Source organism: Tribolium madens, unplaced genomic scaffold (genome assembly GCF_015345945.1).
Source record: "Tribolium madens isolate multiple individuals breed KSU strain unplaced genomic scaffold, Tmad_KSU_1.1 Scaffold_96;HRSCAF=242;Tcas5.2_LG5, whole genome shotgun sequence".
Taxonomy (NCBI): Eukaryota; Metazoa; Arthropoda; class Insecta; order Coleoptera; family Tenebrionidae; genus Tribolium; species Tribolium madens.
The window spans coordinates 15,747,961-15,766,328 of record NW_025401068.1 but is presented as its reverse complement, the minus strand read 5'-3'; the positions used below and the strand labels follow the sequence as shown (position 1 = coordinate 15,766,328).

The window sequence follows — 18,368 nt, the reverse complement described above, 5'->3', positions numbered from 1 at the left end:
AAACAGCTCTCAAAATCTCTAAACTTTTTAATAATTATTAATTATTATTAATTTTTTTAATCCAGATGTTTTGAAACGTCTCGAATGACATTTTTTTAAATTTTGTTTTTTTGCAAGTCTAGAAATTTTTTAATCCTGGACATCTGACATTTTCTTAGTGTCCCCAACTGTCATTTGTAGCACGATGTTTTGAAACGTCTCGATTTTTACTACTAAATACTAAAGCTGAAATGGTAATTATGAAAATTTAATTACAGTTATATTTGTCTCTTTAGTGTATTTTCCCACAAGTGAGTGTGATAGTGGAGCCCCCTTCGCCCGTTCTAACAGAAGAAATTCGAAGCGAGCGTTTGGCGAAACTATCTGTTGAGATTGATTCAGGTTCTGATTTGGATTTGCGTAATTTGGGTTCTAAATCCGAGAAGTTATCAACTGATGTCACCACTAGTAACAACAGTTCTAGTTCAAACTTGCTTGGGATTGACAATGAGCAGTTTATGACACGGTCCCCAGCTGCCACTCGCAGGATTTCCTGCTGCAGCATGTTGAATCCTGCTGAAGCTGCCGCTTTGGCAGCTGCTGCTGCCACAACCAGTTTCTACACCGACGCGGAAAAGAAAAAGGATGAACGAGAAAAGGAGAACCGCAAACTGCCAATCATAAATCCCCTAGTGAGACTACCAACATGGCCAAGTAAGTTTCCCCAGTAGTGGGCAAAATTAACCCTTTAGTTTCTTTGGGGAATGACAAACCCTTGTCTTGGTTGATTTTTTAGGATATCATCGCCAAAGCATTGTTCTCCCTATTTTTATTTTTATTTCCCAGCAACGCCAAGTAGAAGTATTACTGAATGTCTTATCGGTGTGTATCGCATTTTAGATGTGAGCACGGGAAGTGGTTTCATTAGCAAATGTCTTCTAGCTAATGCAGACACTCTTTGCGCTGCAGTAAGTCCTCTAATTGACCCAGACGAAACACTTCTAGAAGGTTTCTACGAACGCTGCGTCATGAACAACTATTTTGGCATCGGAATCGATGCCAAAATCTCGCTCGACTTCCACCACAAACGCGAAGAACATCCAGAAAAGTGCAGATCGCGTGCCAAAAACTACATGTGGTATGGTGTCTTGGGGAGCAAAGAGTGGCTCCAGAAGACTTACAAAAATCTAGAACAAAGGGTCCAACTCGAGTGTGATGGTCAAAGAATACCTCTGCCCAGTCTACAAGGTATCGTCATTCTCAACATTCCAAGGTGAGACTCTTCCCCCCAAATTTTCTAACACAAAAAAAGTCATGTCGTGACAACTTGACAAATTATACAAAGACCTCCAAACCCTAGGTTTTTTAGAAAGCTTATTAACAGCTCTAATAACATACAGGGTGTTTTATTTGAAAAAATCAAGATAATTGATATTTTGCGAATGTCAACACTCTGCAGTAATTGCAAAAGATTGATTGAATTTCTACCATAATAATCATAAAATTGCCTATAATTGATAAAAAACTCTTCAAATAAACGCATAATATACCGGGTGTTCCATAAGAAAAAATATAACTTTATTGCGCCACTCTATATAGAAAGTATCTATAATGACGAAAATATTTTCGGAGCATAGAAAAAATAAATGTTTATCGTTCAAAAGAAACCGCATTTCGTTATCTTCTTTACTGTCAAAGTAATCGAAGAAATACGGAGCTCTGGGACACGCTGTATATATAACACCCTGTAGGGTGTTTCATTTTTATTGTTACAAATTTAAACAGGTGATAGAATATTCAATTTTAAGACAAAAGTTTTTTATGAACATGTACCTATTGAAAAATACTATGTAAGGGAGCTACACTCTCTGAAAGGGGTGCATGTTTTTTTGGATTTTGTCTAATATTTCAAAAACTATTTTAGATAAAATTACAAATTTGGTCCAGTTGATTACCTTTATATCGAAATTTTTAATCAGGGGCGACCTAAATTTGGGGGGTTTGTGATAAAAAGTACTACTACAACTATTTTGGCTGAAGTTTTTTGTTACTTTCAAAAACAAAAATTCTAAATTCATTCAATTTTTTACAAAAAAGAGGTTTTTGCGATACAACTTACCCTTTTTGGGTAAAATCTTTTTAATATTCATGTTACACCTTTTTTGTTGTGTTTCTTAGCGAAAAAACAATGGTCAAACTTGGTCAAAAATCAAACTATTTTTCTTCGTCGAGACAAGATAAAAAATCACGAAATTAAATCGAAAATTATGTTATTTTTCACCTTCTCAAGTGTTTAAGAAAGTTCTTCAGCCAGAAATGCAATTATTTTGCAAAATTTTGTCCAAACCAGTCGAAAAGTCGATACAGATTGTGCTATTTTTGCTTTTTTAAGCTAATAAACTGTTGTTTTCGTTAAAACAGTCCAAAACTTACCAAATTAGATCGGAAATGATAATATTTTTGCCGTTTCAAGTATTTTTTTTGAATGTTTTTCAACTAAAAACTTTTTTTCGCTAAAATAGGCCACAAAATGACTAAACTAGATAAAATACCTATTTTTTCTCGAAAAAAAATATTCACAAGCAAAAAACCACCACGTTGGTGCACCTTTTAAAACGTTTAACGCGTTTTTGAGTCAAAAGATTTTGCAAAATTTTGGCAAAAAATGACCAAAATAACATTCTTCTTGACTTTTTCAGTTAAAAAATGCACTTTTCCTTTGCGACATTTTGCTCAAGTAAGCCGAGAAATCTCCTAATTAGATACAAAATGGTGTTTTTTGCTTATTTTTGAGTAAAAGTCTCAATTGTTTTTGATGTCCAAAATGCTCAAAAATTAATTAGGCAAGAAATTATATTAATTCCATTTATTTTCAAGCAAATAAAAACGTTTTTGAGTCAAAACTGATTTTTTTCACAAAATTTTGCTAAAATACCCAAATAAAGGGTCGAAAACAAAATTAGTTTTGCCATTTTCAAGTAAAATTTCACCCAAATGGGCCAAAAAATTAGCAAATTAAGTTGAAAATGGTATATTGTTTGGTATATTTTTGCCTAAGTTTCTTGCTACGAGTACCAACAAAATTTTAAATTCCATAGTTTTTCACAAAAAAAAGTTCTTTTACGTTTTTTTCGATACAACTTACCCTTTTTGAGTAAAATCTTTTTAATATTCATGTTACACCTGTTTTGTTGTGTTTTTACCGAAAAAAAAATGGTCAAATTTGGTCGAAAATCAAACTATTTTTGCTTTTTTGAACGTTTTAGCATGTTTTTAAGATAAAAACTCAAATTTTGAATAAGACTTCATTGAGACAAGATAAAAATCACAAAATTAAATCGAAAATGATGTTATTTTTTACTTTCTCAAGCGTTTAAGAAAGTTCTTCAGCCAGAAATGCAATTTTTTGCAAAATTTTGTTCAAACGGGTCCAAAAATCGATAAAAATTGTGCTGTTTTTGCTTTTTTAAGCAGTTAAATACATTTTTGGGCTAATTAACTGAGTTTTTTTCGCTAAAACAGACCAAAACTTACCAAATTAGATCGAAAATTATAATATTTTTGCCGTTTCAAATATCCTTCATTCAAAAAAGTTCAAAAACTACCAAATTAGATCGAAAATTATGCAATTTTTTACATTTTCGAAGGTAAAAACATGTTTTTCAGTTAAAAAATTATTTTTCGCAAAATTTCGCTAAAATATCTACAAAATCATTAAACTAGATTCAAATTACCGTTCTATTTTGTTTTATTGGATTTATTTTGGTGACCTAAAAATCTACTTTTTTTCAAAAAAAATTATTCACAAGCAAAAAACCACCAAGTTACTGCACCTTTTAAAGCGTTTAACATGTTTTTGAGTTAAAAGCTGTTTTTTTAAGATTTTGCAAAATTTTGGCAAAAATTTTTTTTTTAACTTTTTCTGTTAAAAATGCTCTTTTCCTTTGCGACATTTTGTTCAAGTAAGCCGAGAAATCTAATTAGATAGGAAATGGTGTTTTTGCTTATTTTTGAGTAAAAATCTTAATTGTTTTTGATCAAAACATGCCCAAAAATTAAATAGGCAAAAAATTGTATCATTTCCATCTATTTTCAAACAAATAAAATAAAAACGTTTTTGAACCAAAACCGATTTTTTTTACAAAATTTTGCTAAAACACCCAAATTAGGGGTCGAAAACGAAATTATTTTTGCCTTCTTCAAGTAAAATTTTACCCAAATGGGCCAAAAAATTAGCAAATTAAGTTGAAAATGGTATATTTTTTAGTATATTTTTTTAAACTGGGGGTTAGGATAAAAAAAACTCTAACAATTTTGAACAAAATTTTAATTCCATAGTTTTTCACAAAAAAGAGTTCTTTTGAATAAAAACGCACCCCTTTCAGAGGGTGAAGCTTCTTTACAAAAAATTTTTTGATACATGTTTATAGGAAACTTTTGTCTTAAAATTGAATGTTCTTTTATCTGTTCAAATTTGTAGCAATAAAAACAAAACACCCTGTATATCATTTAAAAAAACAATATTATAAAAAAAACTAAAACGATGGATCGATGTGGAAACACAAATCTCATGTAATAAATTGAAAGATCTTTTTTTCATAAAGAAAACTTATCCAATATTAACAGCAGAAGAAAAAACATATTATCAAAATAGCTTTTTTAAATCGGATAACATTACGAAAAAAGTATGGAAATTTGTCTCTGATTTAACAAATAAATCTAAAAATCACGAGAATATAATAATAAAAAAAGATAACACCGTAATTAAAAATCAGTTGTTAGTAGCCTCTGAATTTAATAGTTTTTTACATACAGGGTATTTCATTTGAAAAAATCAAGATAATTAATATTTTGCGAATGTGAACACTCTACAGTAGTTGCAAAAGATTGATTGAATTTCTACCATAATAATCATAAAATTGCCCATAATTGATAAACGGTCCATGGTAGACCCATAAAACCTGATATGGATATTTTTAGAATTAAAGACTCTTTCAAATAAGCGCATAATATACTGGGTGTTCCATAAGAAAAAATATAACTTTGTTGCGCCACCCTATATAGGAATTACCTATAATGACGAAAATATTTTTGGACCATAGAAAAAATGAATGTCTATCGTCCAAAAGAAACCGCAGAGTTTTACTGTCAGAGTAATTGAAGAAATACGGAGCTCTGGGACACCCTGTATAATTTGTCAAGTTGTCATGATTTTTTGTCACTCTGTGTAATTGAACCCTCCAAAAGCTTCATGGGCGGCATCAACTTCTGGGGCGGCCACAAAGAAGACCACATTTTCCTCCCACCCTCCTTCGACGACAAGATCCTCGAAGTGGTGGCAGTTTTTGGGTCGGTCCAAATGGCAGCTTCGCGTCTCATCAACTTGCAACACCACCGAATCGCCCAATGTCAAAGCATCCAAATCAATATTTTGGGCGAGGAAGGAGTTCCGATTCAAGTCGATGGCGAGGCCTGGATTCAGCCTCCCGGAATCATCCGGATTTTGCACAAGAACCGGATGCAGATGCTGTGCCGGAACCGGGCCTTGGAGAACTCCCTCAAGTCCTGGGAGGAGAAACAGAGACAGAGTATAGCTGCACAGACCAAACAACGACATTCCATCTCCCATGACAAAGCCCGTCATAGTTTCACACGCCAAAGTATGCCAAGCCATGAGAAGTCCTCCTTTTTGGGGGTCAACTTCGAGAAAATTCGACAACATTCGTTCAGTGGTGCCGTTCCGGTGCACCATCATGAGAAAACTGTCACTTTTGTCGAAAAACCGATCAGTCAAATTGAACCGGATGTTGTCTTCAGCGATGAGGAACATCATTTACTTCTTGGTTTCATCGAATGTGTCACTACTTTGACCAAATGGATTAAGATACTAGCTATTAGTCATTCGCTTGAAGCCGATTTGTATTCGCTAGCAGCGAAATGTGATACATGTCTTGAGAAAATTCACCCAAATGGGAAAATACTACAAGGACCGATGTTACGAACCGAATTTACTAAACTAGTAACTGCTGTTAAGCAACTATACGAAGAAAGTTGCTGTCTCTTGCATGATCGAGGCGAGAAATTGAAGTTAAGGGAAGATTTGGAGAACAAACTAAGTGCTAGTTTAGCCAACACGGAGATGGAATTAAGGAAGTGTGTGATGTTTGAGAAACCGGAAGGAAGTCTGGTTTATCTACAGCCGGTACAAGGCGACCAGGTATTCATAATTTTTTATTATTTAATAATAAAACACAAAAAACATGTTATTGAAAAAAATAAGTTTGTAATTGTAACACTTTTACGAACCAAAGATACAGGGTGTTCCGTCTAAACGTCACATTAGAAGTATTGTAGCGGAAGAAAGATCTAAACTTGCTCTTTTAAACGCCGAAAAAACGAATTCAAAATTTTTAAAAATAGCAGAGTTACCGATTTTTAAAGTCGAAGGTGCAGATCCAAAAATTTTTGAAAAACTCCAAATATTTAAAAAACGGCTAAATTTAATCCAAAAACGCAGTAAAAAATGTAGCTTTCCATTTAAAATAAGAAAGTTGAGACCAACTTCCGGTATAACCGGAAGTGTCGCCATCTTGGAAATATTTTCATTTAGGAGGCATTATGGCTATGTATCAATTTTCAAACAAATATAATTATTCCAATTCCCAATACTTTTAATGTGGGGTTTAGATGGAACACCCTGTACTCCAATGCAAAATTTGTTTCTTTATTCTAAAAAACGTACAATTTGACCTTCGAAAAATAATAAATTCACAGCTTTTAAACAATGAACAATGAATTAAACAATTTTTTTATCGTAATATAAATAATGAAGATACCTACTTAACCCAATTTTGGAAAAACATTTGGTCTGAAAAAAATCTTGGTGAATCTTATCAAAAAAGAATTTGTAACAAAAAAATAGTTTACCTTTGTCGCGTGATAACAATTGTTTTTCCTGGAGATTTTTGGAAAATTTTAAAGCACTAAAACCAGAAGACGGTAAAAGGTAGAGACTGAGTGAAAGTAAAAAACAAAAATTCAGTCATAATTCTACAAAGTAGTAGAGTTTCATAGAGAAAAAAAAGTCTAAAAGTGTCTAAATTAACGTTTTGTAAAAAAACGAAAGATACTCCAATGCAAAATTTGTTTGTTTATTCTAAAAAACAAACAATTTGACTTTCGGGAAATACATGATTCACAGTTCTTAAACAATGATTTTTTTAATCGTAATTTAAATAATTAAGATACTTAACCCAATTTTGGAAAAACATTTGGTCTGAAAAAAATCTTGGTGAATGTTATTTAAAAAAAAAATTAACAAAAAAATTATTTTTTGTTCAAAATTACCTTTGTCGCGCGATAGCAATTGTTTTTGCTGGAGATTTTTGGAAAATTTGGAAGCACTAAAAGTAGAAAACAGCAAAAGGTGGAGGTCATAATTCTACAAAGTGGTAGAGTTTCATGAAGAAAAAAGGTCTAAAAGTGCCTAAATTAACATTTTAAAAAAATCACTAAGAGTGCGTTGGATTTCAATCATTCAATCTGACAGTTGTTGACATTTCGCGACAATGTGGCTTACACTCTTCAAGAAAATCAAACGAAATTTTTTCACATGAAAGCTTTAATCTGCATTTTTTGGAACCCACTGAGAAAAAAATCGATTAAAGAGTCCCTTATCTAACATTAATTTTTCGCGGCTAATTGGAAAAATTAATTGAAATTCATTATTTTTGCGTCTTTTTCAAAGCAAATTCGAATTGGATTAAACCAGTTTTTTTATGGATAATCGGTGAGGTTTTTGTAAAATCTTGAATTTGATTGGTTGGACATATTTGTTACAAGGGCCAATAATAATCATTTACGATTCACGTAATTACCAGTAACGTGAGAACAAACCGGTTTTTATTTCTTATTGGCCAAAATCCGACAAAAACCTAGCAACGATAAGTAGCTCCACACATTTAAAAAATCGTGAATAATTATTGAATTCTGAATCGATTTTTATAACAAATCAGCGTTTAGTGTGAGTTATCTTACTTTAATTGGATCGAATTTTGCACAATGGGAAGAGCCAACCCCAGAGCCACTTTCGATTATTAGACCAATAAAACGCAAAAAATTATTTAATGCGCTAAAGTTTAGTATCATTGGCCATCCTTAGCCAACCAATTACGTCTTGTAAAATCAACCAATCAGAACACACATAATTAAAAATTTTGTTTTAATTGATTTTATTGTCAATATAAAAAATAATTATTTGAAGAATAAACGTTAATTAATTTTCTTTTCTGCCAAACTGTCAAAATTTGACATTTTTGGAACACTGTGTATTTAGTACATTTCCATATCAGGGCCGTAATGAACAATTTTCTGATTCAAAATGGTCCAAAAAAATTCAAATTCTCAAGCAAAAAACCATTTTTTTGTGTTTTTTGTAGCTTAGAATGAATTACAGAAACATAAAAAATTTCAAAAAAATCGGTCACCGATTAATGAAGTTAGAATTTTTTTTAGTTGTAGTTCTAAGCTAGCTCCAAAATTTACAGATAAGGACTAAAAACTGCTTTTAACAGTTTTTATCATTTTTTTAAACTACGAACAACATGGTGCTTATTGACGATTTTTTTGGGTTAAAATACAAAAAAAAGGCTGACTTTTTTTAATTATTTTAGGTATAATTCGTTGATATAAACTTGGTAAAATATACACACAGTATATTTTTTGGCGCTAAATCTTAAAAATAGTTTTAGAAATTTTTTTGAAAATTTGAATTCTTGATCATTTTTTGAATTTTTTTTGTCATACGCCCATGAGAATATTTTTATTTTTCAGTTTCATATTTTTCAGTTCTTTTAGAAACTTGTAATGTTGTTAGGAAATATAAATATTAACGAAATTCATTCATAATAATAACTTAATTAATAATAATTGGTTATTATTTACTAAAAGCCTTGTATTTTTCAGGGTGAGCATAAACGCAAGGGCTGAAGACTTTTTTTATGATTATTAAAATTTACACACAGTATATTCTTGCTAAATCTCAAAGATAGTTTTAGAAAAAAAAATTTGAAAATTTGAATTCTTGATCAATTTTTTAAATGTTTTTTTTTTTGTCATACGCCCATGAGCTTATTTTTCTATTTTTGAAAAAGCTCTCAAAACTTCTAAACTTTTTAATAAATATTAATTATTATTAAATTTTTTAATCCACTAGATCTGACATTTTCTTAGTCTCCCCAACTGTCTTTTGTGGCACGATGTTTTGAAACGTCTCGAATGACATTTTTACTACTAAATTTAAACATTTCCTTAAGAATTTTTCTTCTTTTGAAAATCAAAAAGTCAGTACATTTCAAATTCTCAAACAAAAAACCATTTTGTTGTGTTTTTTGCTAGCTTATAATGAATTACAGAAACAGTAAAAATTTAAAAAAAATCGGACACCGATTAATGAAGTTAGAATTTTTTTAGTTGGAGTACTAAGCTAGCTCCAAAATTTACAGATAAAGACTAAAAACTGCTTGTTCAAAGCTAATTTTTGAAAACAAACACTTTTTATCATTTTTTTAAACTTCGAACAACATGGTGCTTATTGATGATTTTTTTGGGTTAAAATAGAAAAAAAGGGGCTGAAGAATTTTTTTATAATTATTTTAATAATTCGTTGAGATAAACTTGTTAAAATTTACACACAGTATATTCTTGCTAAATCTCAAAGATAGTTTTAGAAAAACAATTTTGAAAATTTGAATTCTTGATCAATTTTTTAAATGTTTTTTTTGTCATACGCCCATGAGATTATTTTTCTTTTTTTGAAACAGATCTCAAAATCTCTAAACTTTTTAATAATTATTAATTATTATTAAATTTTTTAATCTAGTACATCTGACACTTTCTTAGTCTCCTCAACTGTCTTTTGTAGCACGATGTTTTGAAACGTCTTAAATGACATTTTTGTAAATTTAAGCATTTCTTTAAGAAATTTTTAAATGTTTTTTTGCAAGTCTAATTTTTTTTAATCCGGGACATCTGACACTTTCTTAGTCTCCCCAACTGTCTTTTGTAGCACGATGTTTTGAAACGTCTCGATTGGCATTTTTACTACTAAATGTAAACATTTCTTTAAGAATTTTTCTCCTTTTGAAAATCAAAGTCAGTACATTTAACACTTTCTTTTTACTTCAAACCAAAGTAATCCGAAATAACCCGAAGTGGCCTAAAGTGACCTGAATCTACTCGAAGTGACCCAAACATTATTTTTTACAATCTAAAAGACACTTTACTAAATAAAAATAAAACCCTTAATCAGATCCGATAGGATTTGACAGTTTTTATTGAGACGCGTTGTGTTTTAAAAATCCGATAGGATTTAACCACATTTTCTAGTTGCTTTTGTACTAATAACTAAATACTTTAAATTCAATTCAAAAATCAGTTCTTCTAAAAACTTGTAATGCTGTTAGGAAATATAAATATTAACGAAATTTATTCATAATAATAACTTAAATTATAATAACTAAAAACCTTGTATTTTTCAGGGTGAACATAAACGTAAGGGCCTGTTCTGGCTGAAATTCCGCACAAAGGGCGCAAGTTCGAGCCAGCAGCAAGCCGGTAAGAAAACCAGCCGTGAGGTGGCATCGTGGGGCACACAAGAGGTGGCAACTTGGTTGGAAACTCTCCAATTGTCCGAGTACATCGACAGTTTCGTTAAAAACGACATCCGAGGCCGCGAACTTCTCACATTGGCTCGGAGGGATTTGAAAGACTTAGGGGTTACTAAAGTAGGACATGTGAAAAGAATACTGCAAGCCATCAAGGATTTGACCCAAGGTTTATAAGTTTTTAATAAAAATGCGCTGACCAACGTATTTTATCATCATTCGTAGAAAGTGTTAATTTTAATTCGGTATAAAATAAAATAAATGTTGATCGATATTAGTTACTGATATGAGAAATTGCTGTGATTTCCAGAATATATATGTACATAAAATGATTCTAGTTAAGTGTAATGTAATGTTCATCAGATCGAAATTCATCTATTCTTCAATATAAAACCAAAAATAATGATAAAAATCGTACGCTTATAAAACTCGTTAAATTTGAACTCTCTTTGAAAAAGCAAAAAACTAATATTCTAAACTAAAAGCAATTATCTTTCCCTAGCAATATATCTCAACTGTTCTATCGCTAAGTGCATTGTTTTACTTCATCTTGGAATCGAACCTGTTTTCCCTTGCAATATCTCGAATAAGCCATTTTGATTGGTATGCCGCAACAACCAATCAGGATGCCGGCTTCGAGACTCTTCATACTTCATTTAGGTGACCTTACATGTTAATAAAAAATTATTTTAAGCTTTTTTGGATGTTGAAGAGTATTTATAGAACTAGTTTAGTACTTTAGGAGTATAAGAACTATGCTAAAATTCTGTGTTAGTTTATTTATCATTTCAAAGAACGAGTTATATAGAAGTAACTAAGATAATCATTACTTATTGCCTTTTGCATGTTAGCCTAATGTGATTATTGTGTCAAACCTTAGCTTCCTAAGAACTGTTATTGTTGGTAGAGCTGTTTTTTGTTCGCACAATTACCATATCAGAGAATAATTTTTTAGACTAGTTGTGACAAAACCATTTGGTGATCCTAAGAAGGTAAATTGACTGCCATAACAGCGCACTTTAACCAAACTTCCTGTGTTATACAGGGTGTTCCGTCTAAACAAAACATTAAAAGTATTGGAACTTCGAATAATCAGATTTATTTGAAAATTGGTACATAGTCATAATCCATTAAGTCCTCCTCAATGAAAATATTTTCAAGATGGTGACACTTCCTGTTATACCGGAAGTCGGTCTCAACTTTCTTATTTTAAAAGGAAAGGTATATTTTTTTAAAGTGTTAAATCTAAATTTAGCCGTTTTTGAAATAGTTGGGAGTTTTTCAAAAAATTTTGGATTTGCACCTTCCAATTTAAAAATCGGTAACTCTGCCATTTTTTAACATTTTGAATTCGTTTTTTGGCGTTTGAAAGGGAAAGCTTTGATCTTTCTTCCGGTGTTTTCAAATTTTGAAAAAACACATAACAAACCCCAAAATTTTAAGGTTACTTTTGTAATTCAAATACCCATAACTCAGTTTTTCCAAATGAAATACCCCGATTTTTATTTTACTAAATGGAAGAGAATTAATTCTGCATCGATCTGTCTTAACATTCCTTATACCAAAATTTAATAATTTTCAAGTTAGAGTGAGTTTTTGTTAAGACTACAGAAAATTTATTACTCTATGGAAATCAAAAATGTCAAAATTTTATAAAATAAACAAACGTCAACAGTAAATTACTATTGGACATTAAATAGAGTAGATAGTAGATAGAGTAGGCATTTTTTCCTTACGAATGATAAACTAGTGAAACTAAAGGAAAAAATGTATCCCATTTAGTAAAATAACAATTGGGGTATTTCATTTGGGGAATTACAAAAGTACCCTTAAAATTTTGGGGTTTGTTAATTTTTTTTCAAAATTTGAAAACACCAAAAGAAAGATCTAAACTTTCTCTTTGAAACGCCAAAAAACGAATTCAAAATATTAAAAAATGGCAGAGTTACCGATTTTTAAAGTGGAAGGTGCAAATCCAAAAATTTTTGAAAAACTCCAAATATTTCAAAAACGGCTAAATTTAGGTATATGGAAAGCTGATGAAAAATCTCTTAAAATAACTCGATTAATCCAAAAACGCAATAAAAAATATACCTTTCCATTTAAAATAAGAAAGTTGAGACCGACTTCCGGTATAACCGGAAGTGTCGCCATCTTGAAAATATTTTCATTTAGGAGGACTTAATGGATTATGGCTATGTACCAATTTTCAAATAAATACGATTATTCGAATTCGCAATATTTATAATGTTGGGTTTAGACGCAACACCCTGTATATTACTTAGCACAAAATATGTTGTAGCCTTACGATCATTCCCGTATGTACAAAATGTCTAGATTTAGAAGATTTCGGCAAATTTTGCATTCCTTTTATTCACGTTTCTCCTTATTTTCTCCACTCTACAATCATTAATCAAACGAAAGGACACATTTGCGTGGACCAAAATTTCCCTAAAACCGCTCTGATTGGTGGTGAAAGTGGCCCAATTGTTTTCCAACACCACAACCACCACTTTTATTCACCGAATTTGTATTATTTAAGCAGATTTCGAGAAGTCTCAAAATCTGTTTTTTTACCTAAGACTGCTGTTGAACTTCTGTGATAAAATATTGCAGTCACTTGTAATAAAATGGCCAGCAATACGACTCTTTAGTTATCATAATAAAACCTCAAACTTGAATTATTTTACTAAACCTACGACAAGGACGAAACTCTAAATTGAATTTTTTACTATGTTTTTTAATCTTTTTGTTATAATTGTATTACAATGAAAGATATTAAATATATTTATCTCATTTGTTGTTTTTTATGCACGCGTGGAGACGTTCAATGGTGTTTTCTTTGCCCAGAATCTCCATCATTTCGGCAACACTTGGCCCCTCCTAAAAAAAAACAAAATAATTTCAAAAAAATTGGCCTGAAACCCAAACCTTCAACCCGCTTAAAAGTGACCTCAAAGTCTTCATGAAACTCCCGAATTTGAGTTGATGTTCCTTGCAAAAACTCTTAAAAAAAGCATTCAAATTGTCACGTTCCAACACTTGTTTATCCAACTTTTCAACAAAAATCCTGATGGGAACTAAATCATTTTCGGCAATTTTGTAGCTTTTGGGGGAAACCCAGATAAATTTCAAATCATCTGAGAGTAAATCCGGCAATTTTGTGACCCTATTAACCGACCAATGGAGAATATTTCTCACGTGTTCTGACCCCAATTGAAGGGAATCCCCCGGGAAATGTTTCTTCACCATTTCGCGCACTTCTTCCACTAGTTTTTCCCCCTCTTCAGAGTCTTCAAGTTTTCGCTTCAACTCTAATCTATTAAAATCGAAGAGTCTCTCTGGCATTAATTTACCCGAATGTGCATTGATTCTACAAACATCAAACTACAATTTATTACAATAAAAAAAAATAATTGTTGGTATACCTGTCGTGTCAATTCTCCAATAGTGTAACACTTTGGTTTCACATTTTGCTCACTATCTTTCCCAAAACCGCCCCCCGAACTCGCAATAAAATTAATTAAAGCTAAAGGGAAAATCCCTTGATCCCTGTAATGACCAATCCTGATATCCCCTTGCCTTTTACTGAGTTTCGAACCATCTGGGTTCATTAGCAGAGGCAAGTGTCCAAAAAGCGGGGGTTCCCAATTGAAAGCTCTGTGAAACACACCCGACAATAAGTGTCGCCAACCAAACAAAACAAAACTACCTATACATCATTATGTGTTTTGGGGTGGAAATCTGCCACTCAACCCCGCGCAAAACGTGCGAAATCTTCATTAAATGGTCATCAATCACGTTGGCAAAATGGTAAGTGGGAAAACCATCGGATTTCACAATGACTGGGTCACCCTCATTCGCGGCAACATCGTAATTAAAACCACCATAAATCAAATCAAGGTAACTTTGAACCCCAGCTACCAACTAAAATTACCAAACAAACTAAAATCACTAAATTCGCAAAATTGTACCTTGAATCTGACACATGATGGGATTCCTTGCGCTAGTTTCTCCCCCACTTCTTGAGGGTTTAAACTGCGACACCTGTTGTCATATTTGGGGACTTCCCTGACTCGAATAGCCTCCCTTCGTAACAACTCGAGTCGTTTTTCGGTGCAAAAGCAGTGGTAGGCCGAGCCGTTGTTCAGCAAAGTCTCAACATGCCCCCTGTTGTTTTTATTTCAATAATTAAACCTAATTTTAGATTGTAAGTACCAACTTTTAGTTTCAAAACTTACAACTTTAGAAACGTAAAGTTACTAGATTTTCAAAATTCAGTGCCGGTACCTGTAAATGTGTAGTCGTTGGGATTGGATATAGGGGCCGTAACAGCCCCCTGTGCTTGGCCCCTCATCAATTTGTACCCCGGCCCAGTCTAAATCGCGTTGCAATTGTTCGATGGCCCCCTCGACCAGGCGACTTTGATCCGTGTCTTCAATACGTAAAATAAACGCACCGTTGCGAGATTTGGCAAAAAAGTAATTGTAAAGCGCTGTTCGTAAGCCCCCCAAGTGCAAGAAGCCTTAAAAACGACCAAATAAAACACTAATTTATTTTTTAAGAATTATACCTGTCGGACTTGGCGCAAAACGCACTCTAACTGTTTCCTTGGTGCAAAAACGTGCAATTGGAGTCTTCTGAATAAAAGATTGCATTGTTGCAAATTCGAGGTTATGTGGAAATGAGCGTCCTCATGTTTGATTTGGGGGAAAAATTTGGGAAATGGGTGCAATTTCGTCACCCACAATTGAACAAACTTGCACTTTCTTTTCACTTTCTCTATTTATCGCGTTTTGGTTTCTCGTCCTAGTTTTCTGTCGTTGTTTGTAAGAGTGGCAACCTTGTACAAGACTTTTAAGGTTATTTTCATGATCCTTCGACTGCATTAACGAAACTCCAATCAAATGATTGAAAAATATTAGGAATTATAGTGCAAGCCCCAATCTACCATGGTGAGTGAAATAGCAAGAAAATTTGCGAAAAATGTGATTTTCCAAAGCGAAATGTCAAAATTATTTTGGTTGACATAACCTCACTTTCATCTCAAAGTTTTACATTTTGGTCGAAATTTCTTGTGAAAACTTGTGCTGTGAGAATGGTGAGTGGTTGCAACGATTGAATGATGTGCGAAAACGTGTTTTTTGCCGGTTTATTTGGCTCTCTGAGTTATTTTGAAACTTCTAACCCCACTTTATGTTGTCTTTTCTAGCATAAACTCAAGTCGTCCCAAAGAGAAAAAGTGAAGAAATTTATATCGTTTACCCAAACTGGCGAGAATACAGCGATTTATTGCCTTACGCAAAACGACTGGAAATTGGACTTAGCCAGCGATAATTACTTTCAAAATCCTGATGCTTACTATAAAGAGCCGCGAAACGTCGATAAGAAGAAGTTGGAAGCTTTGTACAATAGATATAAAGACCCCAATGAGCCGGATAAAATCACAGTTGATGGAATTATGAAATTCTTAGACGATTTAGGCTTACCTCCCGAATCAAAATTAGTCCTGATAATAGCCTGGAAATTCAAGGCTGCGACACAATGCGAATTCACCAGAGATGAATTTATAACCGGAATGACAGAACTAGGTTGTGATAATATTGATAAGTTAAAAGCTAGACTGTCAACGTTAGAAAATGAAATTAGAGATAATTACAAGTTTAAAGACTTTTATCAGTTCACTTTTAATTACGCGAAGAATCCGGGCCAAAAAGGACTAGATCTAGACATGGCCATCGCATATTGGAACATTGTTCTCAAAGGCAAATTCAAATTCTTGGATTTATGGTGCACATTTCTGCAGGTAATTAAATAAAATTAAAATCTCCCAAAGTTGAAATTTCTCTCCAGGAAAACCACAAACGATCGATTCCCAAAGACACCTGGAACTTGCTGTTAGATTTTGCTCAACAAATCGCCGATGATATGAGTAATTATGACGAAGAAGGCGCTTGGCCCGTCCTCATTGATGATTTCGTCGAGTGGGCCTCCTCGAGAACAAAAGATAACCAAAACAGCCCCCTCGACTAGCGAAACTATCGTGCCGAACGCCAGACTTGGATGACATTAAACTTTTTTTGCGAATTCCAACGATTTAAAAATACAGATTACGCTTTTAGTAATCAATATAGCGGATTGTGCATTAATTAATAATTTTGTCGGTTGTGAAAGTTTTACTATTTTTTATACAACTTGAGCGGTTTCGATTTAATGTCATTCAGTCTGTTTTCGTTTTATTTATTAAAATAGAGAAGAGTGTAAATAGCAAACATGAAGGATTTTTGAGCACTACAATTGTAAATTTTCATCAGCTGTAATAAATAATTATATTGTTTTTAATTAAAGTCTGTTTTTTCTTAAATGGAAATTACCAAGTTAAAATTTTAATTGTGTTTTTCTAATTTGCGTTTATAATACGTTTATGTAAAAGCACACTGTACTTTAATGAATTTAGGGTTATTTAGTTTTTGTATGTTTCCTGACTTGTCAGGTAACAAATTTTGGACAATTTCGCGAATTTCGGGCGGAGTGCAAACTATATTATATTATTATGTTGTAACACTAATAACTTTTAATTTGTAATTTTTTTTAATGACAGACGGCAGAAATGTCAAAAAATCAGGTGGGCACCGAGTGTCACCAACCGGTATCAACTAACACAAAATTCTCTAGACGACAATTTTTTTTTTTTAATTAAAATAAGAAAAAAGGGGGCGCAAATTAGAAAAAATAGCATAAAACACTCGTTTTATAATGCCATTGGCGCTCTCAACCCTTATAAAACTGCCAACAATTTGTGTACAATTTTTATCGTTGTTTTACTTTGCTTCGAAAATATAGAAACGATAATTCGTACACATTTGTAACATTTATTGACAAAATGAGCGAACCATAGACACAATATGTTGATTTTTTCTTGTAACTCCACTGCGCTGAGGGCCCCCTTGGAGTCTTGCATCTTAGAACATTTTGTACAAAAAAACTGTTAAAATTGTTATTTTTATGTTACAAATGCAAAATTGCAAAATATTATTGCTTTTTGTTTATTACAAACAGGTGAAAACATCTTAGCTGACACACCTTGTGTAATAAAAACAAAATAAATCAGCATCAATTTATCGATTTTCCTAAAAAAGATTAAAAAGTAAAACAAAGTAACACAAAAATTAAAGGAGAAACGCGAAGAGGAAAGACAAATAACAAACAAATTTGAACAAAATACATACAAAAAAAGAAGGAAAAGAAATAAAGAAAAAGAAAGAATAGAACTCAAGTGTGAATAAAAGAAAAAAGGAAAAAAATTGACACAAGAAGCTAAAAAATAATAAAGTAGCACAAGAGAATCATGAAAAAACCATCAAAATACAGACGACAAAAAGTTGAAAAAACCAAAATTGAGTTAAACAAATACGAAAAATGTTTTTAAATTAGAAATTATCAAACAGAAAGTTTCTTAAAATTCACGTTTTTAAAAAATTTTGCATTGTTGCTTCGGCAATTTTATTTATTATTACTATGTTGTAAAACTAATAATTAATAATTTGGATTTTTTTTCAATGACACACGGCAGAAATGTCAAAAAATTAGATGGGCGCCAAGTGTTACCAACCGATACCAACTAACACAAAATTCTCTAGACGACAAAAATATATTTTTTTAATTAAAATAAGAAAAAAGTGGGCGCAAATTAGAAAAAATAGCATAAAATACAGTTTTATAATG

General features: G+C 32.1%; 3 protein-coding genes across 4 annotated transcripts in view; 2 read left to right on the top strand and 1 right to left on the bottom strand.

The window, feature by feature from the left end:
• LOC123013365 (diacylglycerol kinase eta) overlaps positions 1-11,752 on the top strand; it is a 104,070-nt gene extending 92,318 nt beyond the window's left edge. The window contains exons 10-13 of the mRNA XM_044411838.1: positions 276-693; positions 880-1,252; positions 5,227-6,196; positions 10,518-11,752. Coding sequence (XP_044267773.1) covers positions 276-693; positions 880-1,252; positions 5,227-6,196; positions 10,518-10,820 — 2,064 coding nt within the window. The 3' untranslated portion in view covers positions 10,821-11,752. The remainder of the gene's footprint in view (positions 1-275; positions 694-879; positions 1,253-5,226; positions 6,197-10,517) is intronic.
• A 1,606-nt stretch (positions 11,753-13,358) lies between these two features.
• Positions 13,359-15,639, bottom strand: LOC123012374 (probable glutamate--tRNA ligase, mitochondrial). Its single transcript, XM_044410241.1, has 7 exons — positions 15,217-15,639; positions 14,934-15,168; positions 14,618-14,813; positions 14,356-14,570; positions 14,072-14,303; positions 13,575-14,030; positions 13,359-13,526 (listed from the first exon to the last, which is right to left on the bottom strand). Exons 1-7 carry the CDS (start codon positions 15,299-15,301, stop codon positions 13,437-13,439), a joined length of 1,509 nt encoding a protein of 502 aa, XP_044266176.1. The 5' UTR covers positions 15,302-15,639; the 3' UTR covers positions 13,359-13,436.
• LOC123012375 (DCN1-like protein 2) lies at positions 15,356-16,985 on the top strand. 2 transcript variants are annotated; one of them, XM_044410242.1, is made up of 3 exons: positions 15,356-15,598; positions 15,856-16,449; positions 16,497-16,985. In XM_044410242.1, exons 1-3 carry the CDS (start codon positions 15,596-15,598, stop codon positions 16,674-16,676), a joined length of 777 nt encoding a protein of 258 aa, XP_044266177.1. In that variant the 5' UTR covers positions 15,356-15,595; the 3' UTR covers positions 16,677-16,985. The 2 variants fall into 2 exon arrangements, with proteins under 2 accessions (XP_044266177.1, XP_044266178.1); XM_044410243.1 differs by lacking the exon at positions 15,356-15,598 and adding an exon at positions 15,658-15,744.
• Positions 16,986-18,368: the final 1,383 nt, after the last annotated feature.

Coding starts and splice junctions, on each gene's coding strand:
- LOC123012374 (XM_044410241.1), bottom strand. CDS start 15,301: ATGCAATCTTTTATTCAGAAGACTCCAATTGCACGTTTTTGCACCAAG. Junction 14,571..14,617: donor CATCATGTGTCAGATTCAAG/GTACAATTTTGC, acceptor TGGTAATTTTAG/TTGGTAGCTGGGGTTCAAAG. Junction 14,304..14,355: donor AAACACATAATGATGTATAG/GTAGTTTTGTTT, acceptor TGTGTTTCACAG/AGCTTTCAATTGGGAACCCC.
- LOC123012375 (XM_044410242.1), top strand. Junction 16,450..16,496: donor TATGGTGCACATTTCTGCAG/GTAATTAAATAA, acceptor ATTTCTCTCCAG/GAAAACCACAAACGATCGAT.